This window comes from Psittacula echo (assembly GCF_963264785.1).
Source record: "Psittacula echo genome assembly, chromosome: 8".
NCBI lineage: Eukaryota > Metazoa > Chordata > Aves > Psittaciformes > Psittacidae > Psittacula > Psittacula echo.
In genome coordinates, this window is record NC_137744.1 from 9,422,703 (window position 1) to 9,448,031 (window position 25,329).

The following is a 25,329-nucleotide window of genomic DNA, read 5'->3' on the forward strand; positions in this document are numbered from 1 at the left end:
GGGCAGGAATTCAGACCCTTCTGACCTCTAATCTACAACAATTACTTAGCCCTCATAGTATCTGCAAGACAACAGGGATAAATCAGTGTGTGGGTGATTGATTTTAGTGGTGTGCCACTGCCTGTGGATCCCCTCTCCAGCCTGTCTGTGCTTCACAGGAGGTGCTGCGCACCCTGCAGTGACCACGAGCATCAGCAGGAGGCACACTTGTGTTCAGGTCCCACCATGCCTTCTCTTTGGAGCTTGCTGGAACAAGGCGTCTTCAACCCACAGAAAGAGAGGCTGCTGGAAACTGTCCGTGTCTGGAAGACAGGGAGGAGGAAGAAGATGTCCATTCTGTGTCTTGTGGGTGAGAACCCTGGGGGGACTGGACAGCGGGTTTAGTTGCAAACCCGGGAAGGTTTCATGCAGCTCTTGTCTGGTTTGGTCTCTGTGGCTCTTTTCCTCATCTGGAAGAAGAGGTAGGACACTATTGGAATGCTGTACTTTAAGGTTAAATGAAGGAAATCTTTATCCAAAGACAGGAGCTGTGCCATGTCACTGTAGTATGTCAAGAACTGGCAACAAAAGCACAAGTTCCCTCTTGAATGTTGGATGATCTTTAGCTGACTGGAGAGAGCTGAGGCCCTCCATCAATGTCAGGTTATTAATTTTCACCGTTTACATCGAATCTGTCATTAGAGGTCAACAACAAACTATGCTAACATGACACAGCATTACAGCCTCATTCAGTCTCTCTGTAGCTTTGATGAGAGTTTTAATGGTACTCAGACATTTCAGGATCTTATTTGATTAGGATCCAAAGTGCAAGTTCTTTGGGGAATTTTCCATCTCCTTTGGTCTATGCTTTTCTAGTTGCTCCATCACTCCTGAGAAAGAGTTCGCATGGATTTTTTTGAACAAACTTACAGGGGCAGAGACTTTCCTGCCAATGACCTTCTAGACAGTGTAGTCACCTACTGTAGGATTCATTTCTACAGCCTTACCCATCATGTTTAACCTAGATGATGCACTTCAGCTTCCTTGGGCATCAGTGGAGGGCAGTAGAAATATCTCCAAGGGATGATGTAGCCTATAAATAGCACCTAAAACACAAGAGTTACCCCTGGAACAGTCCGTGTCAGCTTTCTGGAAGTATCTAGCTCGTATGGGAGAAGATATAATAGCCAGAATGATGTACAATGAGCACCTCCAGATTAACCAAGAGGTGACTGTAAGTGAATTGGCACTGGAACTGATTTTTGATGGGGTATGTTTGTGTAGGTATCAAACAGTGGAGTGGTTTTGGACTCCTTTGGGCCAGCAATATGGTATGCAACTCATAACTCTTATTGCACTAGGATGACCTCTTCCCTTCACATTTGGGTCTTGCTGAAGTATTTCTTGGGCCTTATAGAGCACAATGGTTTAAACTCTTTGAAATTACTGGGAATCCCTGCGTAGATTTCAAAGTGCTCTGGGTAAAATCCTTCAGGAGCACTTCCCATATGTAAATACTCAGTGAAGAGACAAGTCAGCAGGAAACCTGCAGTATCTTTCCATACAGCCACAATGCAAAATCAGTGCCCATGTGTCCATCTGTACCTGCCTGCTCACACTGAGCTCTTGTGTACTGGGCTAACAATAATACTGTGGGTTGTTTCTTTGTTTTTTTCCTGTCCCTCATCCTCAGTGAACACCTTCAGGCCGATGCAGCTGTTTCTGGTGAAGGTCAAGGCAGACAGAGGAGAGCAATACAAGGTAGCCTACAGGTGGCCCTTAGCAGAGCTGAAGCTGGTAGATGGCAAGACTCTGGATGAGGTAGGATTGATTTTCCTTCTGTGGCAAAGGGCAGAACTGATCTTGGGGGTGGGAGAGATACGGTTCTGAAGGTAAGATGCCTCTGCCCAGGATGCTGAGGGTTTCCTTCCTCCTGCACCATCCCTCGCTAAGGTAGGAAACTGCAAGCTGGCCAAATACCTGACCAGGGTGAGCAGTGGGTGGGTGACCACTGCCTGGACACAGCTTCCATCAACACTGCTGGGCAAACTCCCAGTATTCCTCAGGCAGAGGACCTCCTGAAGCTCCGTGCAGCAGTCCTCAGAGGCTGGAGAGACGGGCTGCAAAGCACTGCTCTTGTCAGGTCTCCAGAATTCACAGAGCACATTGTCAGGCCCATCTGTCGATCCCTGTTGACAAAGCTTCTTGACAGACATTTGCATGGGGTATTTACAGCTTAAATGGAGGCATCTACTGAAAGGGGGATTATAGTGGGCTGGAGTCAGGGTGAGGCTGTGCTTTTAGGGTGACATGAAGGATTTTTGGGGAAAGAAAGCATGGACAAGACACCTTCTTGCCTCCACTGGGGCTGGCAGAACATCGTTAAAGTTGGTATGATTAGTTTTGTTATAAATGAGAATGTTCCAGGGACTCTGGCGAAGTGCCTGGGTTTGCACAAGGATAGAAATAAATGAGGAAAAGAACAGCTTTTCACTTCTTCATCCAGGGCAAATAAAGTACATCTGCACAGCCTCTCTGGAAGCAAAATCACAACTGCAGGTGTGCAGGGCATCTTGACGCTATGGGTAGAGCTGAACTGATATCTTGTTGTCTTACATTGTCCTGTACACAAGGAAGGACAAGCTTTCATTCTGCCTGGCCTTTCTTCTAGCAGATAAGCCAGGCTACACCAAGTCTTATAAACTGCTTTGGCTCCTCTGGAATCAGGATTAGAAGATACCTCCAGGATTTTCAGTCCTTTCCCCCCCATTTGCATCCCAATGAGATAAACTGGTCATACTATCTCTTAAAGAATTAGTGTACTTTTGAAACCCCCCTACAGGGATGCAAATGGAGAACTTGGTTGTCCCAATGCCTAAAGGCTTTTAATGACCCCCAGCCTGCATTCCTGCCCGAGTAATCCCTGTTTGCGCCTGTGCCATGGCTGTCCTTTAGGTGAGGCAGCTCTTCTCTTTTGCAGATACATTTTTAGATTGCAGTGACCTCCCCTATTAAGCTTCCTTCTGGCAGGATAAGCAGACTGACCTCCAGGCTCCTCTTCTGTAGTGACTTCTCTTTTCCCTTCAGCAGGCCTGGAGTCCTCTTCCTTGCCTCTTCCACTCTGAATTTGTCTTTCTTGAAGGCAGGCAGCCAAGATCATCCATATCATTCCTAAAATATACTTAAAAGATATTCCTAAAAGATCTTAGGCAGAAGCTCTTCTCTGTGAGGGTGCTGAGGCGCTGGCACAGGGTGCCCAGAGAAGCTGTGGCTGCCCCGTCCCTGGCAGTGTTCAAGGCCAGGTTGGACACAGGGGCTTGGAGCAAGCTGCTCTAGTGGAAGGTGTCCCTGTCCATGACAGGGGCTTGGAACTGCATGAGCTTTAAAGTCCCTTTGAAACTATTCTATGGAAATGGGGTCTACTCGCCAGCTGGAGCTGCTGCACGAGGGCCCCAGGCAGAGGAGAGGCTGAAGCAGCAGGCTGCTGTCATCTCTTAGGCTCCCACCATGGAGACCTTACACAAGGCAAGCTCCCCAGTGCAACCCAGTCAGCACACTCCCTGTTGGCTTGGCAGGTCCATGGCAATCAAACCAAGAGCTCTCCTCTGTTGCTTAGCAGATAGTATTGACTACAGCCAAACCCCATCTAGTGAGTCAATATTCAGGGCACACAGCAAGGGCTTGGTCATCAGGGTCTGCTCTGGTGCACTGAGAAGCCTTCGGTTCCCTAGCACCAGCAAAGTACTGACACTGCAAGCCCAGCAGTGCTTAAAGCCTCAGCTCCCTTGACCAAACCAGTATTAATATTTATGAAGTGATTAACAGATGCCTCCCTGCCTTAATAGCTCCTCCTCAGATGTGCTATAAACCACAAGCACATAAATTCCTCCCTGGACATCACTGCTCTGTGCTGTTGCAGGGGCTGCTACCAAGCCTGCACAGCAATGCGGGGTGTGATGGATTGCCTCAGGGTGGTTGGAAAGCAACCCTTAAGGTTCATAGGCCTGCATCCATCCTCATCAATGCTACGTCTGTTATGATGATTAGTATCAATAATTATAAGTGTGGCTTTAAAGTTCTGCAAGAGATGAGATCAGGATGTGCTGCAGGGCTGGTGAGATGGTGCAGGGAGGAGTTTCTTTCTGTGAGATGTTCCTCATTCAGCAGCCTCACTTATTATCTCCACCTATGTACCACATAGTGGCAAAAACAAAGTCTCTTGTGGCTGGTTTCCCCCCTCCATGAGACTACATCCTTTGGGCATAGGTAGGTAGAGCGATATTGACATTTATAGAGATGACAGCAACATGGGTAATTCAAAAGATGCTTCTATTCCAGTCCATGCTCCTGTTAGCTCAGGTGACCTTTCCCTGCCAGGAAATGGGGCTGCTGGGAGATGTAATGTGAAGCATTGTAGGAGGATGAAAGTGAAGGTTTCAGGACTGAGCTTGTAGCAGGCTCTTTATGGGTTTTTCTGGGTGTTCCAAGTTCTTAAGTAAAGAGGTTTGAGGTTAAGGGTGGATGAGGGTTGCAGAGGGGAACGTCAGCAGAGGAAGGCAGGGTGCATGCTGCGCTTAGCCCAAATGCTTAACTGCAGTTGATTGGAGCTTTCTTATTCAGCACATTGTTATACTGCAGAGCTTACTGCCACAGGATGCTGTAGATGCCAACACTACGAATAAGTTCAAAAAGTCATTAGAGGAAACCAGGGACAGGAGGTCCTTCAAGGGCTGTTAAACACAGGGCTCTGGATACAACCTCTGGCTCAGCGAGCTGCCAGATCATGGGCTGCTGGAGGCTGGCGGGGAATCCTGAGGGCAATATAACTCTGAACTTGCCCTTTCAGTCCTCTTCTCCCATGCATCTGCCACTGGCCACTGTCAAGATTCATCAGCGTTCATCCCCACAAGCTGCAGTAAAAGGTGAGGGAGCTGTATAACCTGAAAAGAACTCAGTGTGCTGATCAGGACACTGGGGCTGGTTGATCACTGGTCTGACCCGTTGTGGGTGTCCTGGTGTCCATGTCTAGGGCCAGAATTGCTGGGCATCCTTATACTGAGTGCTTTTATCACGCCTGTGATTATTTGCCGAGTGCCATGATCGCACCTCTCTAATCTTACCCAGCTGCTCAGTGGTGTCTAATTGATGTGGTAATGAACTGTTGGCATCTAGGCAAGCCTGGATTTTGATCTGCACTTGGATAAGGTTTACAAGTGGACCACTAGCAGCTTAGATGCGAAGAAAACCTTTATCAGATGCTTGTGGAAGCTGAGCCACCGATACCTGGCCGGCTCTATCGCCTTTGTGAATGTCCCCTCCTGTGCAGCAGAAGGTAATTAGTTTCCTTGTCACAGGGTTTGGGTTTTTTGCATCATCGCTATCATATATGGGAAGTGAATACGTTTAATGTGAATGGGGATGATGGGGGAGGCTGAGGTGGGTACCAGTGAGAGGGAAGCCCGAGAATCCATGTTTTGTGTATCAGGAGGCACAGCCACCTCATTTATCCATCCCTTGCCATGGAGAGACAGTGCTAGGCTGGGAAGACAAATAGATGGACAATTTATCTTATCTCCAGAGATGGTATCTGCAGTCTGGAATAGGGAAGGTGAGCTGTAAAGTGTTGGTAATGTCAGGGTGGGGGAGACTGGCTGCCTGCCTGGTGACATTCCCCAGACAAGAAATATGAATAGAAATGGATGTAAGAATGTATTTTACTCTACAACACACGACTATCAGTGTATTTGATCAGAAGAAGCCTGTTCATCTCTGAAATTTGTCTCAGCTTTGTGTAAGGAACACATCAACATGCCCCAATGCACAGTCCTAGGGAGGTGAGCAAGTAACAACACAGTCAGAGCTCAGATTACATTTCAAATGCCCATTTTGTCCCTCTTACAAAGCTGCCCCTCTATCCCATGCACATCTTTCTTTGCTTCCTGCCATGATCTTACTCAAACTGACAGCAAACTGAGACCACTGGATTTGTGTCACTTGGACTCAATGAGGCTAGTATTAGCAAGGCTAATAAAATGACATAGATAGAAAGCTTTGGCCATCTCCTCATCTTCTCCTGCCCATGCAGGGAGACAAAGGCCCCAAGAAGACAGGAAGGACCCTGCAGAGGCTGAGAGCCAAGAGGAGCTCAATATGTACCAGGAGATGACACCGAAGGAAGCTGCTGATGTGTTGAAGCTGATGGAGGAGTATGAGCCCCTTGTGAACAACTCTGTGGTCTTTGCAGAGCAGCTAAGTAATGACCTCCGTGTGCTGGATGAGGTAAGGGGGGGGACCAAAGGCTGTGACTCAACCAAAAAGCCTTAACCTCATCTGGATAGGAAGGATAGAGGCTGCTGAGTAGGGAAGGAGAGGATGAAAGTGCACGTAAAAAGTGGGTGGGTGATGAAGAGCATACAGAGTGGTCTGACAGATAAGAATGTCTGGAAAGAAAGGGAAGGATCAGCAATGATCCCTACAGAAGGAAAAGCAGTAATTAGAGAGAAAGGAATGAGGGGGAAATGAAACAGAGCTGGAAAAGGATAAAAAGTCAAAGCTAAACCATAGCAGAGAAGGCACACACATTATTTTCGGGCTGGAGAGCTTAATTTACTGTATTAGAGTTGCTATATTTTATTGCATTTCTGCAGAGGATGACCTGATTCTTTGAGTGCTGGAGCAAGATAATGAGCTAGCTGCTTTGAGCATTTATCTTAAGCTAATATATCTGCGATTAGCATTTTATGGGCAGGTAACTGAAGAACAAAGGGATAAAAAGAAGCCAAAGGGAATATCCTAAACCATACAAGAACCCAAACCCCCTAAATCCAACCTCCTTTACCTCTGCTGTGTTCCCAATCTGTATTTCTATGTTACTTGCTACACTTGGAATCTTAGTAGTTAATCTGGAGAACCAGACTCCTGAGGTCTGCTCCTGCTTGCTCTTGGCAAGTCATACAGACACTTTTCAACTGTTCCCAGCTGTAAAATACTCAATGAGAGCAACTAACGAATCTCTATTAAGTTATTTGAGATGAAAGGCACTGCCGAATACATTATTTTAATGCCCTCTAATGAATAAATGTCACTTATTGCTAATACAGATTGATTAATGAGATGTTTCTATTTCGAAGGTTTAATCTATGATATTAAGTGTTATTAATACCAGCAGGTTAGACTAGTGTGTGCATATATTCACATGGTTTTCTGCACACCCCAGTGATGACGCCTTGTCCTCCTCTTCCAACACTAATCACCCTCTGTTAACCCATCCCTTCTGGGGATGGCAAACACTGCACTGGCAGCAAGGAAGCGCTTATTCATTTCAGAGGGAGGGAGAGCACAGCCCCAGTGCTTGGGAGGCCACGAGCTCTGATTTCCACATTGATATTCCCGCATCCCTGCAGGATCCCAGCACCCGCTGAAGCACAGGCAGCGCCTGGCAGCTCTGTGCTGCTGGCAGCAGGGCAGTTATTACCCTTTCCCATGCGGTGGTTCTCCGGAGAGCCCTTTCTGCCCGCGGGTGCCCTGCCAGTGCCATCGGTGATGCTTTGCTCCAGGCACCCCCCCATGGGTCTGTTCAGCCCTAACAAGGCAATCTGAAGGTGCAGCAGTGACAGGCTCATGGCTGTGACTTAGGAACAGTTAATAAAACATGGAGCTGGGGCCAGGTCCCTGGTGTGCAGCTGGAAAGCAGCAGTCTGGGAGCGGGGCGGTTTGCTGCCTCCCAGCTCCCTCTCACCAGCCTGTGTAGGCCGGTTGGAGCACACACTTAGCAGCGTTGGTGCTTTCGGAGATGAGTACCTGCGTGCTCTAGCAAACCCTGCTTCAAGTCTGGCCCCTGAGCCTGCTGGCAAGTGAACCTCAGCCTGCCCTGGCATCACTGGGCTCCCTGTGAAAGCTGCATCGCTTTGCAGTGTTGTAGTTTCGTCTTTATGCTTCAACAGAGATGCTTTGCTGTGTTTGCTATGATATCAGGCTTTTCTCTTCTACACAATTCCTTTAACCTTGCCAGGTGCTTTGTGAATCTGCCTGCATCTGAAGCCACTCCCCACAGTCCTTTCTCCCACAGTTTCCTAGGACAGCACTGTGTTTGTCACAGGAGAATGGAACTGATGCTCTGCAGCGACACCAAGCCTACCTGATCCAGACATGTGCTGCAGAGTGACTCTTGTGCATTTCACAAGCATCTTAGCACTGCTCCAGCATCTTATCCTACACCTTCAGAGCTGGAGCTGCAGCTCATCTTCATCCCAAAAGCAATGTAGACGGAGCTTGAGGAAGAGAAAATCCTTAACATGGGGGTTGTAGGTGTCCAGCATCTACTGTGCTTTCAGCACACTCCTAATTCTGAGCACAGGCTCAGTCCAAGCCACAGTTGGGCTGACAAGACTTTGCTTCTCTTCATCTGGCCGTTTCCCACCAGCAAGTTGAGCACGGGGTGTACTGGGGGGTGCAGATGCTTCTGCTGTTGTTCTTCATTTACTGAAAAAGGCATCAGATAATTGAAATATCAGAAAAGACAAACTTCTTTAATAGCTTTATTAATGGAGAGAAAAATGGCAGTCTGGAAGCCTCCCAGGCCTGTGTCTATTGATTGTTTTCTTTGATACCTTTGTGGTTCACAGGCCTTGAAAACGATACCATTAACATTTGGAAGCAGTTAATCTCTAGTGCAGCTTGTCAGCAGCCATTAACACGATGATCTATCCTCACCACCCGTCAAAGCAAACGCTTGAGACCTCCCTAGGCAAATTGTGCCTTCAGTTCCTGTATTAGAGACATCTATGTGTGTGTCTCATGCATGATTTCACTGTTTATTAATCCCCTGCCAGAGCAGCTCAGCTGGGTAACACCCTGGCAGCAGTGGTGATGCCCGGAGCGATGCTAAACATGCTGTGACAAGCACTTGGCATGGCCATGGTCTGCATCAAAGTGTTAGAGCCAGGCAGGAATGGCCAGTGCCTCAAAGCCAGCATGTTTCCTTACCAGTATTGTGGGATGGATACCCAGGTCCTCAGGGGACTTCACCAGTTGTGGGGATTGAGGTCTGGAGACTCCATGCAGTGTCCACCTGGGGCTTTCCTAGTGGTGCAGAAGCCAGCAGGGCTTGGTACCCTTTCCCAGCCTACAAAGACTGATTTACACAGCAGCTCCACAGTAACCTCATTGCTGTGGCAGATGAAAGTGTACATCTTGCTCAGGGAAGGGTTTTGTCCTGCCCCAGCACTTAGGACTTGCAGATGGTTGCTGATGTAGTTTATCCAAGTGCAAAGACATTGACCTTGTGCATGCAGTGATGCAGGACACTTGATGCAATTATAGCAGCATCTTGCAGGTTATAATGACAGGGTCTCTGCTTTGATTTGGGAGGGTGAACGTCAGGATATTTGCCTCTGAGTGGTGGCCAGTCCCTGCTACAGTGCTGTTTCTCCATTTCACAGGCCAACCTTAGAGCCATTATCTCTTCTGAGAAGCAGGTGACACAGCTCATGAGCAACATTGACGAGGCACTGGCAGAGGTGGCCAGAGTGGAGGAGACCTTGCAGATCTATGATGAGTTACTGGGAAGTGTGAAACACCAGATGGACCACATCCACCAGGAAAACTCATTGCTACATCGCATCGTTTCCAACAAGACGAGGCTGATGGATGAGATCCTCTTCCTCACGGTAGGTGGGTTTGCAAAGACATAAACCTTCAGCCTGTTGAATCCATTAGGAAAAACTTCCAGCGAGCCTCAAACACTCTGAAAACTGTTCTCTGTCTGCAAAGGATGCTGAGCTTCTCTGGCCTAGAAATGAGGGACTTCGTTGTCTTGGTAATGTAAGGATGGCCACGCAGCTGGGATGGACTGCAGGTAGACAAGAAGCAGACATGATGTGCAGTACCTTCACTGTGGTCCAGGGCTGTGAGAAGGGTCTCTGAAAGTCCTTTTCCTGGGCAGGATTAGCCTCAAATGATGCAATGACAAAGACCTTCCAGATGCAGCTCTGCAGCCTTCCGCTTGGGATGCTGCAGTCAGCCTTTCACTGTCAGCTTTGGGATCTTCTTCCTGAGAGGCTGCTGTGGCAGTGCTTTCAGCCTTGCACCCAAAGCATTGAGATGCTCCCAGCTTCGTGCCTTCAAACTCCAGGCATGTCTGGATTGTGGGGTTTCCTGTGGGAAACAATGGTCACTGAGGGCTTTTGTCCTCCCCTCACTTGGTAGCTTTCATGTTTCTATCTTTGTCTTAGGGAAATCCAGCTCTCATTAGCAGATGATCAGTAGCCAATGCAATAGCCAACACCCAAGAATGGACAAACACCACACTTAACCAGCAATTACAGCCTGAGTGTGCGATACCCACTCCTGCTCCCATCAGCACTGATAACCTCACATGCAGAGAAACAAATGGGAATGTTGGGTGGATCCTGAAGAAAACTGTACATCTGCATGGGAGAACCATTTGGGGATGTTTGTCCACAGACCTTGTTCCTTCTCTTCCCACTTACAGGACTTTCCTCCTTCCTTTTCTCACCTCTTTCCCTCCACCCTTGAAGATGGTTTCACTGTTAGGTCAATGTCTGCCATCAGCCGTGGACTGTGCACAAAGGCCTGTTTCAGTATCCAGAGAAGCTTTGCTCTGCAGCTCTTAGCCGGAGACACTGGCACAGGGGACAGCGGTGGAATGACTCTTGATGAGCTCTGGGAATGTGGGAAACAGATTATTTGCAAACATACCATAAATGCAAGAAACGTGCAGTAATAGCACAGCTAATCCTCACTTCCACTGCTGACTGTGACCTCTGTGCCACTGACCTTTCCTTTTCTGAGCAGCTCAAGCTGCAGTTTCCATAGCTTTTGCTTTCTCCTCCCCTCCACTTTGTTGACAGTAGGATCCCAGAGGTCCCAGAGTTTGGAAACACAAGCTGATGTTTGCCAGGGCTTCCATGGCCACCACTGCAGTTGTTACTGTGCAGACCTTTGCTTTTGGTGGGGACAGAGCAGCATGGTGATTTGATGGACACATGCAGCCTGGCATCACTTGGCTATTTCAAGCCAGCACCTTCTGGATGGGATGAGAAGGGGTGAGAAGCTGACTGTGCTTGTACCTGTTCTCTTCTGGCTTTGTTTTCAGACCCAGCTCAACCTCAGCAGGGAACACTGTGATGCTCTGAGCCAGGCAGACCTTTCCAGCCCCAGTAGGGTGAAAGCCTGCATTGCTGCAGCAGAGGCTTTATCTCTCTGCATGAACACCCAGATCCATCCTGGTGAGTAGAGAGCTGAGATTCCTGCCTGCAGACAGCAGAGCCACTGGCTCATCCACAACCTGTGCTGCGCACGTAGCACCATTTCCTGCTGTCCAACCTCTGCAGGGGCCCCCTCCTGAGCTGGAGGGGATGTAGCCAGGAATTAGCTCAAATGCATCCAGGCACTGCAGGCACCTCCCTCTAGACTCAGGCACTGACTGGTCCAGTATATGTTAGAGCTGAGGCAAACTTATGGCAAGATCTCTACAATTTCTCTAAATTCCCCATCCAACCTGGCCTTGAGCACTTCCAAGGATGGGGCAGCCACAGCTTCTCTGGGCACCCTGTGCCTTGAGCATGGAAAAATGATCGTTCATTGTAGCAGCATCCACTGTGGGTGGTGTTGGAGACCTGCTGGTGTACAGGGACTTCATCCTGGCATTAAACTCCATGTATCGGGGTGAGACGAAGTGTTTGCCCTTGCCAGTAGTTGGACTGATGGATGCTCTGCTTGGCACAACAGCAAATCTTTTCCCCTTTGTTAGCTTTTGAGTGGTAATATTTATCCCAGAACTTCCTCCTTGAAGACCTGTCTTATTTGCCAGTGTGCTGAGCGATGTTGATCTGCAGCCACAACCATTCATGCTGCTCAATACCGTGATGCTCTCTTTTTTTTCCCCATAAGGTTATCGGAAGCTGCAGTCTGTGGCTGAGCAGCTGATCATGTTTGAAACACTCAAGCAGAACTTTGAGAGCTCTTTCATCAGTCACATTACAAACATCTTCGAGCTGCAGGTGAGCTCCGCTCCTCACATGGCAGCTCATAACTCTGGGAGAGTTGGATGTTCTGGTGGAATAACACCAGTGGTGTAGGGGATGCAACCATCCAGGAGATGGGACTGCAGGAGCCTCCCCAAAGAGGTTGTTTCACATACCTTCGAGTACTGACACTGGGAAGGAATGTAATGTCAAGGAGCTCCGGGATCTCCATCCATGGGGATTCTCAGACCTTGACTGGACACATCCCTGAGCAAGCCACTCCACCAGGATCTGCTCTGAACCTGCCGAGCTCCCATCTCACCTACATGACTCTGAGTCTGCGGGTGCCAAGTCCCAGCACTGCCAGACCCTAGGCATTCCTCTGGGCACAGAATTGTTCCCAGGACATGGGATTAAAACTAGAGTTCAAAGTGACCACAGATGCTCTGCTTTACCCTTTGAATTTGCTTCTCAAACATATTCAGAACTGTAAATTCAGGGTGATTATAAAGCAAATACTTTACAGAGCTTTTCAAGGCTATGCTCTATTTCACTCCTACTGCTGTTTCTGTTGCTTTAGGGCAATGCTCAGGTCCCTGCTCTTGCTCAGCCCATAGACAAGCCATCTGCGCCGAGCCATGCACTCCACCATGAGGAACTGGTGCCCTACACCCCGCTCATGACCTGGCTGAGGAATGCAAACCCAGTTCTGTTCTGTGATCTCCCCAAGGTATGGCTGAAACCGTGAACCAATATTGCATACCATCCACAAGGAACAGATTAAAGTGGTTGATTCATGATGAAAGCTTGATTTCACCTAACCCAGACAACTCACAAGCTTCCTGCAGCTGGTGTCAGGCCAACTTGGACCTCTGTTCTTGACAGAAAGCAGCCTGGGACTTGCTGGGAGACATTGTGTTGGAAGAAAAGGTCTGAAATGCTGAGATTTGGTCTTTTTGCTTTCATTTGGTCATTTCTCTACTTCCCAGGTCTATGCCCAGAACCTCAGCAGACTCTATGACCGGGAAATCCAAGCCTTTTTTGAACAAGCCAAAACCTTCTTGTTAGGAAGAAGAAAAGGAAGTGAGTGATTTGCAAATACAACCTTTGAGCTGCTGAGCAGTGATTTGTTTGCAAGTAAGGAATCATCCCCTATTGCAGGTTTCTTCCCCATGTTTTGTGCTATGCATTTACTTCCTCCTCCATGGACTGCCTCTACAGTTGGCAGCACATGACAAAGCCCACTCTGCTTTACACCAGGCAGTATTTGTGAGACCATTGGCTCTGCGGGTTACCCAGTTTTGGTTAGCTGCTCTCCAAGCTGTAGCTTTTATCCACCTTCCCTTTGTAGGACTCGGAAATGATGCGATAGATGTAAGAAAGGGGGACATGCGACTGCTTGGCTAATGCCTGGTCCATGTTTCATGCAAGCAGAGCTGGTCACAGACTCCTCATACACTCTGCTTTGCTGTAAAGAGATGGCACCAAGTCTGTCCCTGGAGACATGACTGTATTCATAGCAGTATTTGTGAGAGCAGAATGATTTCATAGTGAGCCGGCTGTGGGGCTATGTTGTCCCAAGGTGATCATTTCAACTGAAATCACTGCATCTGACTCAAAATATTCCAGTCAGGTGTTTCTGAAGATAAAAAGAGAAACTGATCTGTCTCCTCTGGAAGTTTTTTATTGCAGAAGTCATATTTTCCTTCAGCAAAACAAAGCACTGTAATGGAAAGTTCCATGCCAGCTTGGCCCAACTTGAATGTCAAAAACCACTTTGCACGGTGTGTTTAGTCTATCATAGCACTCTCCTGGCTTCTTCCACATCTGCACCTACTTCATCACTGGTGTCCAGACCTAGGAGCCAGAGGATGAAGCTTAGGGAAGGAAGCTGATGGCTTAAGGATCCTGGGGAAGGGTTCTGCCTTTCTGCACTTGCAGCAATGATTGTACATCCCTCATCCAGCTAACCCACTGACCTGATATTCACCCATCCTTTGTCTTCTGGAGTGAAGACCATGCCATTCTGGTGGGATGCAAGGGTTGGTGAGGGAGTCCCAGCCATGGGCATCTGGAGGGAGCTACCCTGAAGCTCACCAGGCTGCAGAATGAGACAATTGCAGGTGATTTCCACTTCCGTAGCCTTCCAGGGCCCTCTCCCACAGTATCAGAGTTGGTCAGAAAGGGCAGGGTGAATATGTGGGTGTTTTGCTGTCCTCTCCTCCCTCGCCACACAGCTCTTGCATTCAGTGCAGCAGAGAGGGGCATGTGGTTTGCCTCACCTGACACATTGGGTAAAAGAAATAGCTATAAAAAAGATAACGTTCCTCTCCCACCCCCCTCTCTCCACTCCTGGACACAGCTTTTCCTGGGAAAACGTGCTCTTTCTCACTTAAAAATTGGAGTGTCTGATAAGAGGTAATGAACACACTGGCAGCAAGCCTGGGGAATTAGCAGTGGGGAAGCAAGCACCGATATGTGGTTTATAAGATAATGTGATCAAGCAGCATTTCCTGAGGAAGGGCGATTGCTTCTATTTAAACAGAAGGAAATAACAAAGATTATGGGTAGGATAAAGAGGCCCTGGTTCCTATTTGCAAAGTGACTGATGGGCTCCAAGCAAGGCTCTTGAATTCTGCTGGGTGATAGAAAATAGAAGCACACAAGTTTGTTTCCTCAGGACAGCTGGGTCTGCTCAGAAAGCTGTTAAAATGGGAGGCATTGCAAGCGGACAGAAGCGCTCTTAAAGAGGCCCTTGATGAAAACAGGCTTGTTAAATAAAAATAAAGAGTAGGGCACGTGTTGCAGGCAGGTTTGCCTGATCCCCTTTTGTAACTGTTAAAACAGTGGTCTCCTTCCAGTGCTTTGTCTATCTTTAATGCCTATGTTCACCTCATGAAATGGGAGTTATTAAAATCCCAGGAGAGAATCCTGTGTCCGTGAAATCCATTGCAGTGGTAGGAGGACACCTTGATGGCTACAAGCCTGTTGCTGCACTGCCATAAATCACTCAGAGGTGTCTGCCTCTTGCTGGGCTTTCTCCCATGGCCATGGGATGAGGTGAGATGAGCTTTTCTGGTGCCAGGATGTGCTGGCACCGTGCTTTGCTCCCTGGGGTGAGCTCTGGGACAGGTAGGAAACTCCAGGCTTGGTTGGGGATGCTCAGCCCCAAGGCACCTTCCCCAAGGCTTGTGATGCTGCTAGATGATGTTTGCCTGCCCACCTCTGGGACCCTGGGGGCAAAGCAGAAGGGAGAGCATCCCATCTCCTTCTACATCACCCCCCTTTGGAAGCTGACGTCTTTGTGGCTCAAGGACCCACTGCAGGGTCAGCAGCACCCTGGCAATGCGGGCACATGTCCTTTTGCAGAAGGAGCTCGGCAGCAATGGGCACTGATACGAGCCTAGTCACCCCCAGCTCCTGGGGACCTTCAGAGATTCCTGCTGGAATATTTTCCTGCAGAACGGGCAGATCTCAGGCTGCTTGTGCAGGTTTGGCTTTGATGAAGTTCTGCGGGAGCAGCATCCAAGGTCTTTCCCCACGTTTGAGCTGCTCCATGGCTCGTTGAGGTGAGCGGCTGCATGGATGACAGCCCAGGCTGCGAGGCCGCTTGCCTGATAACATCCCTCATCCCCGCTTTGAAATATCCCAGGCTCGCTCTCTCTGCCTCTTTTTCTCCTGATTGCCTTGGCAGTGAGTTTCGAGGGTTGATTCCCTGCCCTCATAAAGAATTATTTATGTCCATTGCTTCTAAATACATCACCTGATTATTTATTACCTTTGGAATGATGAGTTTCGAAGGCAAACCCCAGGCTGTGTTTAATTAATCATGAGCCAATAATGAAGTCTTTTCTCCTCATTTTCCCATTCCCTTTTCCACACTAACATTTATAGGCTCATGGAATTCTTTCCTATTTCCTGGTTTTGCCACTTCCCAGGAAGTGAAATTATCATCACCCAGTGCAGAAGGCTGGGAAAGAGATGATGAAGCAGCTCATTAGTTTTCTCTGTGGTTTTAACAAGGCTGAGGTCGCAAGCAGGGCTTTCTGTCATCCCTCATCCCATTCAGCATGTAGGGCATCAGACAAATCCTTGCCAAAGGTAAAGCCCTTTGGAAAGGAGGTAGTGGCTCACATAAGGGTATTTTGGACTTTATGAGGAATGGAGTGCTGGCCCGACTCACCCTGAACCTCTGTAAGGGGAATGATGCCAGTTGTTAGAATGAATTAGAAAATAATATGGATGTTTCTCCACTGATTTCTTTCAGTGAGTGTAATAGTATTTTTTAATGCACATTTCAAAGAAATCTTTCAGCTTTTCCACTTCATCCAAGCAGGCAGTGAAAACACTATGGAAAAAACCTGGTAATGTTTGAGAAGTGCAATTACTTCCAGGTGAGTGTTCCTCAGTTTAAAAGGCTATTTCTTGAGAGAAGCCAGCCCTCTTCCCTGCCTGGATATTATTTCATAGCAATTTACCATCAAAGCTAAGCAACAAACATTATTCCTGAAGCTCTTGCAGGCATTGCTGCTGATTTATGCTCTTATCATCTAAGATTCTTAACTCCCCGGTCCTCCAGAGTTAGGACTAAGCAAAGGGCTAAGTATTGTGGACAGCGAAAGAAAAAGAACTGATGAGAAAGACAGAAACAGACGTGAAGAGAGATAAAAAACCAAGAGCAAAACCTGCTTCCCCCCTATATTTGATTCCAACAGGTAAAGGCCAATTCATGCATAAGATCAGACATAAAAGGGACATTTAGATCTGTTAAAGTGATCAAAGGAGGTGGAAAGGGCAAAAGGGATGGAGATGTCTCACCACCTACCAATATGCAGGTCTTCAGGAAAGCTTAGAGAAGCCAATAACGATGGGGAGCAGGCAGCAGTCCCGATGGAGTCACCCTGGGAGCAGAGAGGGCCAGGAACACACATTGGACAAAGGAAACATCGTCATGGTAAGGAACTGAGGTTTTCTAAAGGGTTCAGTGCTGTAACCTATCCCACCGTCCTCCCTCCAGTGCTGTGTACCTGGAGCAGAAGCAGAGATGTTCTGTTGATCTGGCTTAGATGTCACATCAGATGGACATAGACATCTACTCCAGGGTCCTCAGTGCACTACAAGGGTGTTCTAACATGCCCAATGGTTTCTAAGCAGATACTGGAGCAGGTTCTGAGAGAGCTACAACCCCTTTGCACCACAGAGCAGCAGTTCATTGAGAAATTCTTCCAGCTAAGCCATGATGCTGCAGACCTGGAGGTAAGTGTGAGGATTGTGTCCTCTCCAGTCCCATCAGCCATTAGCCAGTCCTCCCTCCAGCTTGTCACAGCAGGCACAGGGGGTGGCTGCCTACCTCTATCAGATACCTGAGCTCTTGTCCTCTCGTGGTGTCAGTAGTGGAGAAGCTTAAGGCTCCTGATCATAGAATCATTTAGGTTGGAAAAACCTGTTCCAATGTTTGATAACTCTTTTGGTGGACAAGTTTTTCATGATATCCAATCTAAACCTCCCTTGGTGCACTCTGAAGCTATCTCTTGTCCCAGCTGAACATAACTGACAGCTCCAGCAAAATCACAGGACCTCTAAGTGTCAAACACAGGACTCCAATATGGGGCAGCAGAAATGAAACCCAGCTTTCCTCTCTGAGGAATGGCAGACAAATCATGATTCCCATTCCATTTCTTTTTCCAGACATCAGCCACTAAGGGAGAAAAGAGCACGGCATCTCCTGAGGACCCTCTACGCACCAAGCCCTGGAGCCAGTACGTGGGTGATGAGATAGTCTGGAGTGTCCTGCAGGGACAGCCAGAGGAACTGACGGAGGGATATTTCCTTCTTGACCATCCTGATGTCTACTAAGTGGCCTCAGATTTGGACCCTGGGCCAGCATCATAGCTGGGCACGCAGAAAGGCTGAGCAGAGCGTGCTGGTCCTGCCTCTCTGCAGCAGCTCTGCTGCAGGGGGATCAGAAAGCAAGGCTTGTGTTTCATGGAAATCATGATCAGTTTTATTTCCTTATTAGCAACATCATAAAGTGAAAATACACTATGGAATAGAAACCTTATAGAAATGGCAGCATAAAAAACCCTGGAATTTTTCATTTGGCTGGCAAAACGGGGACATTTCAGTGTCCTCCCGCAAGCAGAGACGGTGAAGAGTTGATGACCCAAGCATCAATAGCCTCCTCTGTGATACAGAAGGCGTTTGATTCTTCCTTTAGCTTTGCCTTTGCCTCTGCAGCTGGCCACAGGGCCAGTGCCCTCTCCATTTAACTGCTTACCTTTTGTTTTCCAGACTGGAAGAACCTACAACCCGGCTGCTGAGCGAGATCTTCAGGTGCCTGGAACCAGAGCTGAGGGGGTTTCTAGATATCTGCAATAAGATTCACCCATTTGGCTGCTTGCAAGTCCTGGTTACCTTGAATGACTCCATCTTTGAGATGTGGGACTCTTCCTCAGCTCTCCCCTCATCCTTCCTCAACACCATCCTGGGCAATATGCTGCTCCTGGCCAAGAGCAGCTTCAATAAGTGCATTGTGAGTATCAGTAGGAGTAAACCCAAGTAGATCTGGGTGATGTTTGACCTCCTCCAGAATCTTCCAAGCTTCTAACATGTCTGAAAGCAGTGCTGGTTTATATGAGGCAGGGATCTTGCTCTTTTGGTTTTGGGAGGACTAGAGCCCCATTGCATCACAGATTGTGTCTGAGGGAGGTGGGACAAACCTAAGGATCATCTGCACCTCGTCTTACAAGGGTGTTCAAACCAAAGGGTTTTTCCTCATATAGAGTGCCAGGAGGCTGTGGGAGTGAGGGCAGCACGTCAAATGGCTGGAGATAAGCTCTCCATCAGAACTGGCCAAGGAACCTGGCCCTGAGCCCACTGAGGTCAAGGGAAGCCACATGTTGACATCAACTGTGCCTGTGCCAAGACCTGGAGCAGCAAATCTGCTCACAAACCAGCCTGCAAAGTGCAAGAAGGGGCAGTGATGAAAACCTCTGCCCTAGGAGCTGTGGGTATCTGCATGGGGAGATTGCAGCACTGTGTCTGAGCAAAGATCTACACAGCCTGGGAGACCAGGTACACCAGATCCAGGAGAGCAGTGTGCACAGCTTCACATCCAGCCTCAGAGAGGCTCATGTGTCTCCCCATAGGAAATACTGTAAATGGAGAAAGTCCAGCCTGTGCCTCAGTGTACCATGAAATGAGGCTGGGGCCACACTAGATCTGACAGTGCCATGTCTTGTGTGTTGTTCCCAGGGGACCTTGTGCAAAGAGATTGAGGAGACAAGGATGCCCAGCAAGCTGAAAGGTGGGATCCTGCCCTCCGTGAGCCGCTTCGAGGAGTTTGTGAACTTCTCAGAGGAGGTGTTCAGGACAGCTCAGCGGAGAGGGGAGCTGGACAAAGCACACCTCAGGCTGGCCAGCAGTGTCTTCAACAGCAGTGAGTACACTGGTGGCTGGATGCATAGAACGGTTTGGGTTGGAAGGGACCTTAAAGCTCATCCAGCTCCAAGCCCCTGCCACGGACAGGGACACCTTCCACTAGAGCAGGTTGCTCCAAGCCCCTGTGTCCAACCCGGCCTTGAGCACTGCCAGGGATGGGGCAGCCACAGCTTCTCTGGGCACCCTGTGCCAGCGCCTCAGCACCCTCACAGGGAAGAGCTTCTGCTCAAGATCTAATGCATAGCTGCAGCTTCAGCAGCTACCAGCAATCAGCTGAGCAGGGTATGTGCAGGCTGCCAGCCTCCTAGGGACTGCCTGGAGCTGAAACTGCTTTCACTTGGGAGCAGCAGATACCTTCAGTGTGGCATGGCAGTTACACAGCATCTGATGCACAAGGAGGGTCCCAGCTGTGACGGGGCTGAAGCATGTGCTTAGCTTTGAAACTAATGTCAACCTCCCCTTTCCCACTATGGAGAAGCTCCTCCCTACAGAACACACTGCTCTTCTTACAGGCTCAGAGGTCTTGGGAGCAGCAGCAACAGCCAAAGAACAACTTCCCTCAGAACTCCTAGGTGTATTGGTAGGAAGAGGAGGGTTGGGAGAGCAAGGCAGGCAGCTGCTCCAGGAGACCTTAGAGCAGCTTCCAGTACCTACAGGGATCTGACAGGAAAACTCGAGAGAGGCTTTCTATAAGAGCAAGCAGTGATGGGACAAGGGTGAATGGCTTTAAACTGGCAGAGGGGAGATTTAGATTTATTCCTTTCTTTTAAGTCAATAGCCTGTCCTCAGCAAACCTGAAGGTGAACACAGATATGGTGATGATGGAAAATTTCCACCACATTCATTGCTTCCTGTGCCAAAAGATGATCCACTGCCTGGAGGACAAGAAGATAGAAGCCAAACAAAGATATAGCGAGCACATGAAGAAATACATCATCACATACCTGGGCCAGCCACTGGAGAAGCTCAATGTGAGTACAGGGTAAAGTGGGTCTCAAAGGGCACTTCCCAAAGTTACGAATTAAATGGTGTCCAGATCACCCTTTCCCAGATCCACTCTGGGGTTATGTTAGTTCATTATAACTTGCCCAATGCTCCCACACCTCCTCTGACCACTTAATGCTGGGTTTCCAGCACAGTCCCAGCAAGAACAGGGCTCAGCTGCATGAGGTGCTGGTACCAGTCCTGCATCCCAGCAGCAGCATAAGGACCTGCTCAGACCCCACTCCCAGTTGCGTGCCTGCATCTGGTAGTTTCCTCTCACAGCTGCCTGGGCTAATCAGTCTAACACAGTTTCACGCTTCCCAAGAGGCTGCTTTGTTAGCAGAGCTCAGAGCATCTGGCTTTGCTAACTCAGACACCCCCTTCTTCCTAGAGGTGATGGCTACTCCCAAGACCCCTCCTTGCTCCGCTCCTTCTCTCTTCTCACTGGCGTAAGATGTCTCAGAGACTGAGATCAACTTGAATTATTTATAGGGCCTGTTACTTTCAATTTGTTTCCAGGCTTTGCTGTCAAACATCTTGTAGGTTCAACTGGAAGATCAGCTCTGTGTCTCATACTACCTGCAGCCCTGCTATGTTAATGGCTTCAAATTCTTCCTCTGTGAGGAAAAGTAGCATTTCATAGCTCACAACAAAGGAAAGCAAGCAACATACAAGGATACTTGGATTGTATACAAGTACAATACAAGTACAGCCTTCCAATACTGAAAGCTGGCACAGGGTACCCAGCAAAGCTGTGGCTGCCCCATCCCTGGCAGTGTTCAAGGCCAGGTTGGACACAGGGGCTTGGAGCACCCTGCTCTAGTGGAAGGTGTCCCTGCCTGTGGCAGGGGTTGGAACTGGATGAGCTTTAAGGTCCCTTCCAACCCAAACTAGAAGCTTACTGAGGTGCACAGCAGGACAAGACAACCATCAGAAAATGTAAAAAGGAAGGTTCCGGATGGATAGAAAGCAGGAATGACTGGAAGGATAATAGAGCACTGAAACAGTCTGCCCAGAGAGGTTGCACAGTCTCTATCCTCAAAGGTTTTTAAAACCTACCTTGAGAAGTGCTCCCGGGTATCCTCCTTCGAATCCAGTGATGAAGCTGCTTTGAGCAGGAGGTTGCGCTAGAGACCTCCTGTGGCCCCTTCCAGCCTGGCAGATTCTGTGCCTGAAAAGCTCATGCAGAAAGATGTTTGTCAGCACTGAGCTTTCCCTGGAGCTGCACTGCTCCCGGCACTTTCCTGAAAGCTAGCTGAGGTCTGTATCCCTAGGGATTGGCATAGCCTTGGGCTCTCAAACAACAGCCACCCCTGGGATGTGATGTGCTCCTTGCTACAGAACAGCCTGTCCTGCTTTCACACAATATCGTGGAGGAACAAAGAGAAACTGAGTTTTGCTTTAGACTTCAGCAGACTCTGGAATTCCCCAGCCCCACATCTGGCCCCAAGCGCTTTGTAGTGAGCAAAGCTCTATGCAGCACAAAGGAACACAAGTGATTTTCCCAGCAACCCCATTGCTCCATGGTGCTGCAAGCCTTAAAGATGCTGTTTACTGAGGAGGGAGGGAAGAGAACTGATGAAGTTCCCTATGCCCTGCTTTCCTGGAGGGCAAACAGCCTCCAATGCCTCATTTCCACTTAATTAGACATGGGAAGAGAACTGAAACAGTCAGATTTCAGCCCCGATGCAGGAGTCCACCTTAGGGAAGCTCACCAGTGAATGTCTTCTTGTCATTCCAGAACTTCTTTGAAGGGGTGAAAGCCCGTGTGGCTCAAGGGGTGAAGGAAGAAGAGGTCAGCTTCCAATTGGCCTACAGCAAGCAGGAACTGAGGAAGGTCATTGACAAATACCCAGGCAAGGAAGTGAAAAGAGCCCTTGAGACCCTCTACAGGAAAATCCACAAGGATCTTTCCCCTGAGGAAAACCTTTTGCCGGTAACTGGAGTGTGGTCTGTGTGTGATGCCGTGATGTTCTGGGGTTCAGGCCCACAACGCATTTATAGCTGTCACAGGGTGATGAAGGGAGCTGATGGTCTGGTTTTCCCCAGGTGGTGTGGCACACTATGGAGCAGGAGCTCATACATCAGTACCAAGAGTTTGAGGAACTGATCCAGCGCTGTTACACGGGATCAGGGATTGCCATGGACTTCACCGTGGAGGACTTGCTGAGCTATTTCAGCTCCATCACTCTGTCCAGCATGTAGAGGGAGCCTTCTCCAAATGTCTGCTGGGAGCAGCTCAGGAACCCTTGTTTGCAGCTACACCTTTAAGGACCTAAGCACAAAACCCTTCCCAAGCTGAAGTGTGATATATGGGGCTCCCACCCTGAACTTAACACCAAGGTCCCTCTGACTTGTCAGTCTTAGGCTCAATCTCCCTTGGGGAGGTTGAGTTCTCAGACCCAAACCGCAGCTTCCCAGCTCCAAGAAACCATCACGCAGTTAGTGAAGGAACATCCCAAACCTCAGATTACTGCCAAAGCAAGTGCCAGCACTGTACCTCTTCAGCAGAGCACCTCCCACTGCAACTGAACAGTGAAAAGCATCTTCTCCCCAGGAACTCTCCCCTTTCTATCTGTGCTTCGATTTCACAGTAATACTGTAATAAAACAAGAGGGTTACAACACACCAAGACACCCAGATGCATGTAGTATTACTATATCCAGGTGTCAGAACATGCACCACTGCTCTATCAGCTCTTCATCAGAGACAGATGGAAGTTCAGAGTAATTAATATAAGGTTTATTGTTTTTAGCTAAGAAAAGGTTTACTTGTATGTAAACTGTAACAAATGCTTCAGTTCTAGAGATCCAAACTAGTCAGGGAGCTGCCTCTTCTTACCTCATTTTCTGCTGATGCCTCTATAGCAACATCACAGCTTAGAATCATAGAATAGTTAGGGTTGGAAAGGACCTTAAGATCACCCAGTTCCAACCCCCTGCCATGAGCAGGGACACCTCACACTAAACCATGTCACCCAAGGCCTCATCCAACCTGGCCTTGAACACTGCCAGGGATGGAGCATTCACAACCTCCCTGGGCAACCCATTCCAGTGCCTCACCACCCTTACAGTAAAGAATTTCTTCCTTATGTCTAACCTGAACTTCCCCTGTTTAAGTTTGAACCCGTTACCCCTTGTCCTAGCACTACAGTCCCTAATGAAGAGTCCCTCCTCAGCATCTCTATAGGGCCCCTTCAGATACTGGAAGGCTGCTCTGAGGTCTCCACGCAGCCTTCTCTTCTCCAGGCTGAACAACCCCAACTTTCTCAGCTTGCTAATATATTTTTCTGCTTTAAAACATGGCTTTTTATCTTGGGATGACAACCACAGGGCTAATGCTGCCCGTTGTAACCTTCTCTCTAAAAACCCCAAAGACCCTGAACTCCTATTCAGTACAAAATACCAAGCAGGTCCATAATGATGACACCAGGTTAAGGACCAGAATATGAGCCTACAAACTGAGGTCCAGACCTGCAGTGCCATTGGCCAGATAGAAGCACATTTAAGCCTAGAGAGCAACAGCCCTACCCCAAAGCTCAGGCAAGGTGTGAAAGCCCCTAAGAAGAGTTTAAATATGCTCCAGGACCCATGGATGTGGGTTGGAGTCTCCAGGTGAGGCTGATCAGGGCTATTTAAGGCCAATTAGTGCCTTTAAAGCCCTGCCAGGTGTCAATTGTCCTATTGTTACCCACACCTGTGGGAAGAACTTTGGGAGTGTTAGTAAAGAAAAGGTATTAGTGTTTTTCCCAAGAAAATGAGGTTTGGGAGGTTCAGCTGCTGCCAGCCCCAATGTGCGGCTGTTGAACCTCTTGATCTGGAGTGGGCAGGGCAAAAGTGATCACCTCCTGCATGTCTTGTTATGAACTACTCACTCCTCCAAAGCCAACTGTGCAGAGAGCTTCAGGGCTTCCAAAACTCCATTTGATTTTTGACAGATTTGGGATTTGTAGAAGAAGGAAAATAAAATCTGTAACTCTGGCAGAGGCCAGGGAGCCCCTTTGGATGTGTCCACTTGCAGGGGTCCAAAAAGGTGCTCAAAGCTGTGCGCATTGCCCTGAGACTGCTTTTCTATTGCTCATTGCTCCATACTGGCTGTTAGCTCAGTACCTACAACCTGTATGTCTTTTGCTAGTGGGAGCTTGTTCCCAGGGACAGCAAGTGCCTCACAGGGGAATAAAACCTCAGCATGATGGAAGGAAATAATCTTGGGGGCATAGAGGTGAATAGGCACAGGGGAGGTGGGAAGGTGGGAAAACAGGAAGCCCACTGCAGCTGCTTGCCAACAGCTCCTCTTGTCTAGGAATATCTTTGCTTCTTAACAGTAAGTTACCCCAGACTGAGCACCAAGATCAACTTAATATAGCACCTTATATAGCACAGTAACACGTCTTTCCCATGCAAAGGGGAAGATACGTGGCTGAAATATCCAGGCTCTTTTCCTGGGATATTTCAAGCAACTCTACGTAGTTGGACTTTCAGGTCCTTTGGGTCAAAGTACACCTCTGCGGTGTGCTGAGCTCACACCTCTTGTTTAACCTCATTGGGTTTTCCCCCTCATTCTCCTGTGACGTGTCTGCTCACACAGCTCAGCTCCCGGCAGCAGGAAGAGGATGGTCGTAAGGGAACCATCCGGAACCAGCTTGCCCAGTGACCGTCCTCTCTCACAGGTACCCGGCCTGGTTTTGCAGTTCAATTTCCTTGTCGCTGTTTGCTGGAGGGCTCGCATGGGAGAGGAGGGTTGTCCTGGCAAGGTTTGCTGGGCAGGAGCAGGGAGATGCAGGCTGTGACATGAGGGTCCCCCAACTTGGGAGCACCCAGGAGAGCTTCCTGGGTGGAACAGACTTTGCAGAGCGCAGGCTGGCAGAGGTAAGGGTGTTAAACACCCAACACCATCTGCAGCAAGGAGGAGCAGTGATTTTCATTGTCTCCATTAGCAG

At 48.6% G+C, this 25,329-nt stretch overlaps 1 protein-coding gene across 1 annotated transcript; it reads left to right on the forward strand.

Moving 5' to 3' along the window:
• Positions 1-225: 225 nt before the first annotated feature.
• Positions 226-22,595, forward strand: LOC308224641 (exocyst complex component 1-like; the record flags this gene model as incomplete). Its single annotated transcript, XM_080624789.1, has 18 exons — positions 226-349; positions 1,673-1,800; positions 2,407-2,538; positions 5,152-5,311; positions 6,065-6,258; positions 9,420-9,647; positions 11,096-11,228; positions 11,893-12,002; positions 12,547-12,696; positions 12,956-13,049; positions 16,802-16,920; positions 17,118-17,228; positions 17,655-17,725; positions 18,258-18,498; positions 19,221-19,404; positions 20,178-20,377; positions 22,132-22,326; positions 22,440-22,595. 18 exons carry the CDS (start codon positions 226-228, stop codon positions 22,593-22,595), a joined length of 2,730 nt encoding a protein of 909 aa, XP_080480915.1.
• Between the last annotated feature and the right edge of the window lie 2,734 nt (positions 22,596-25,329).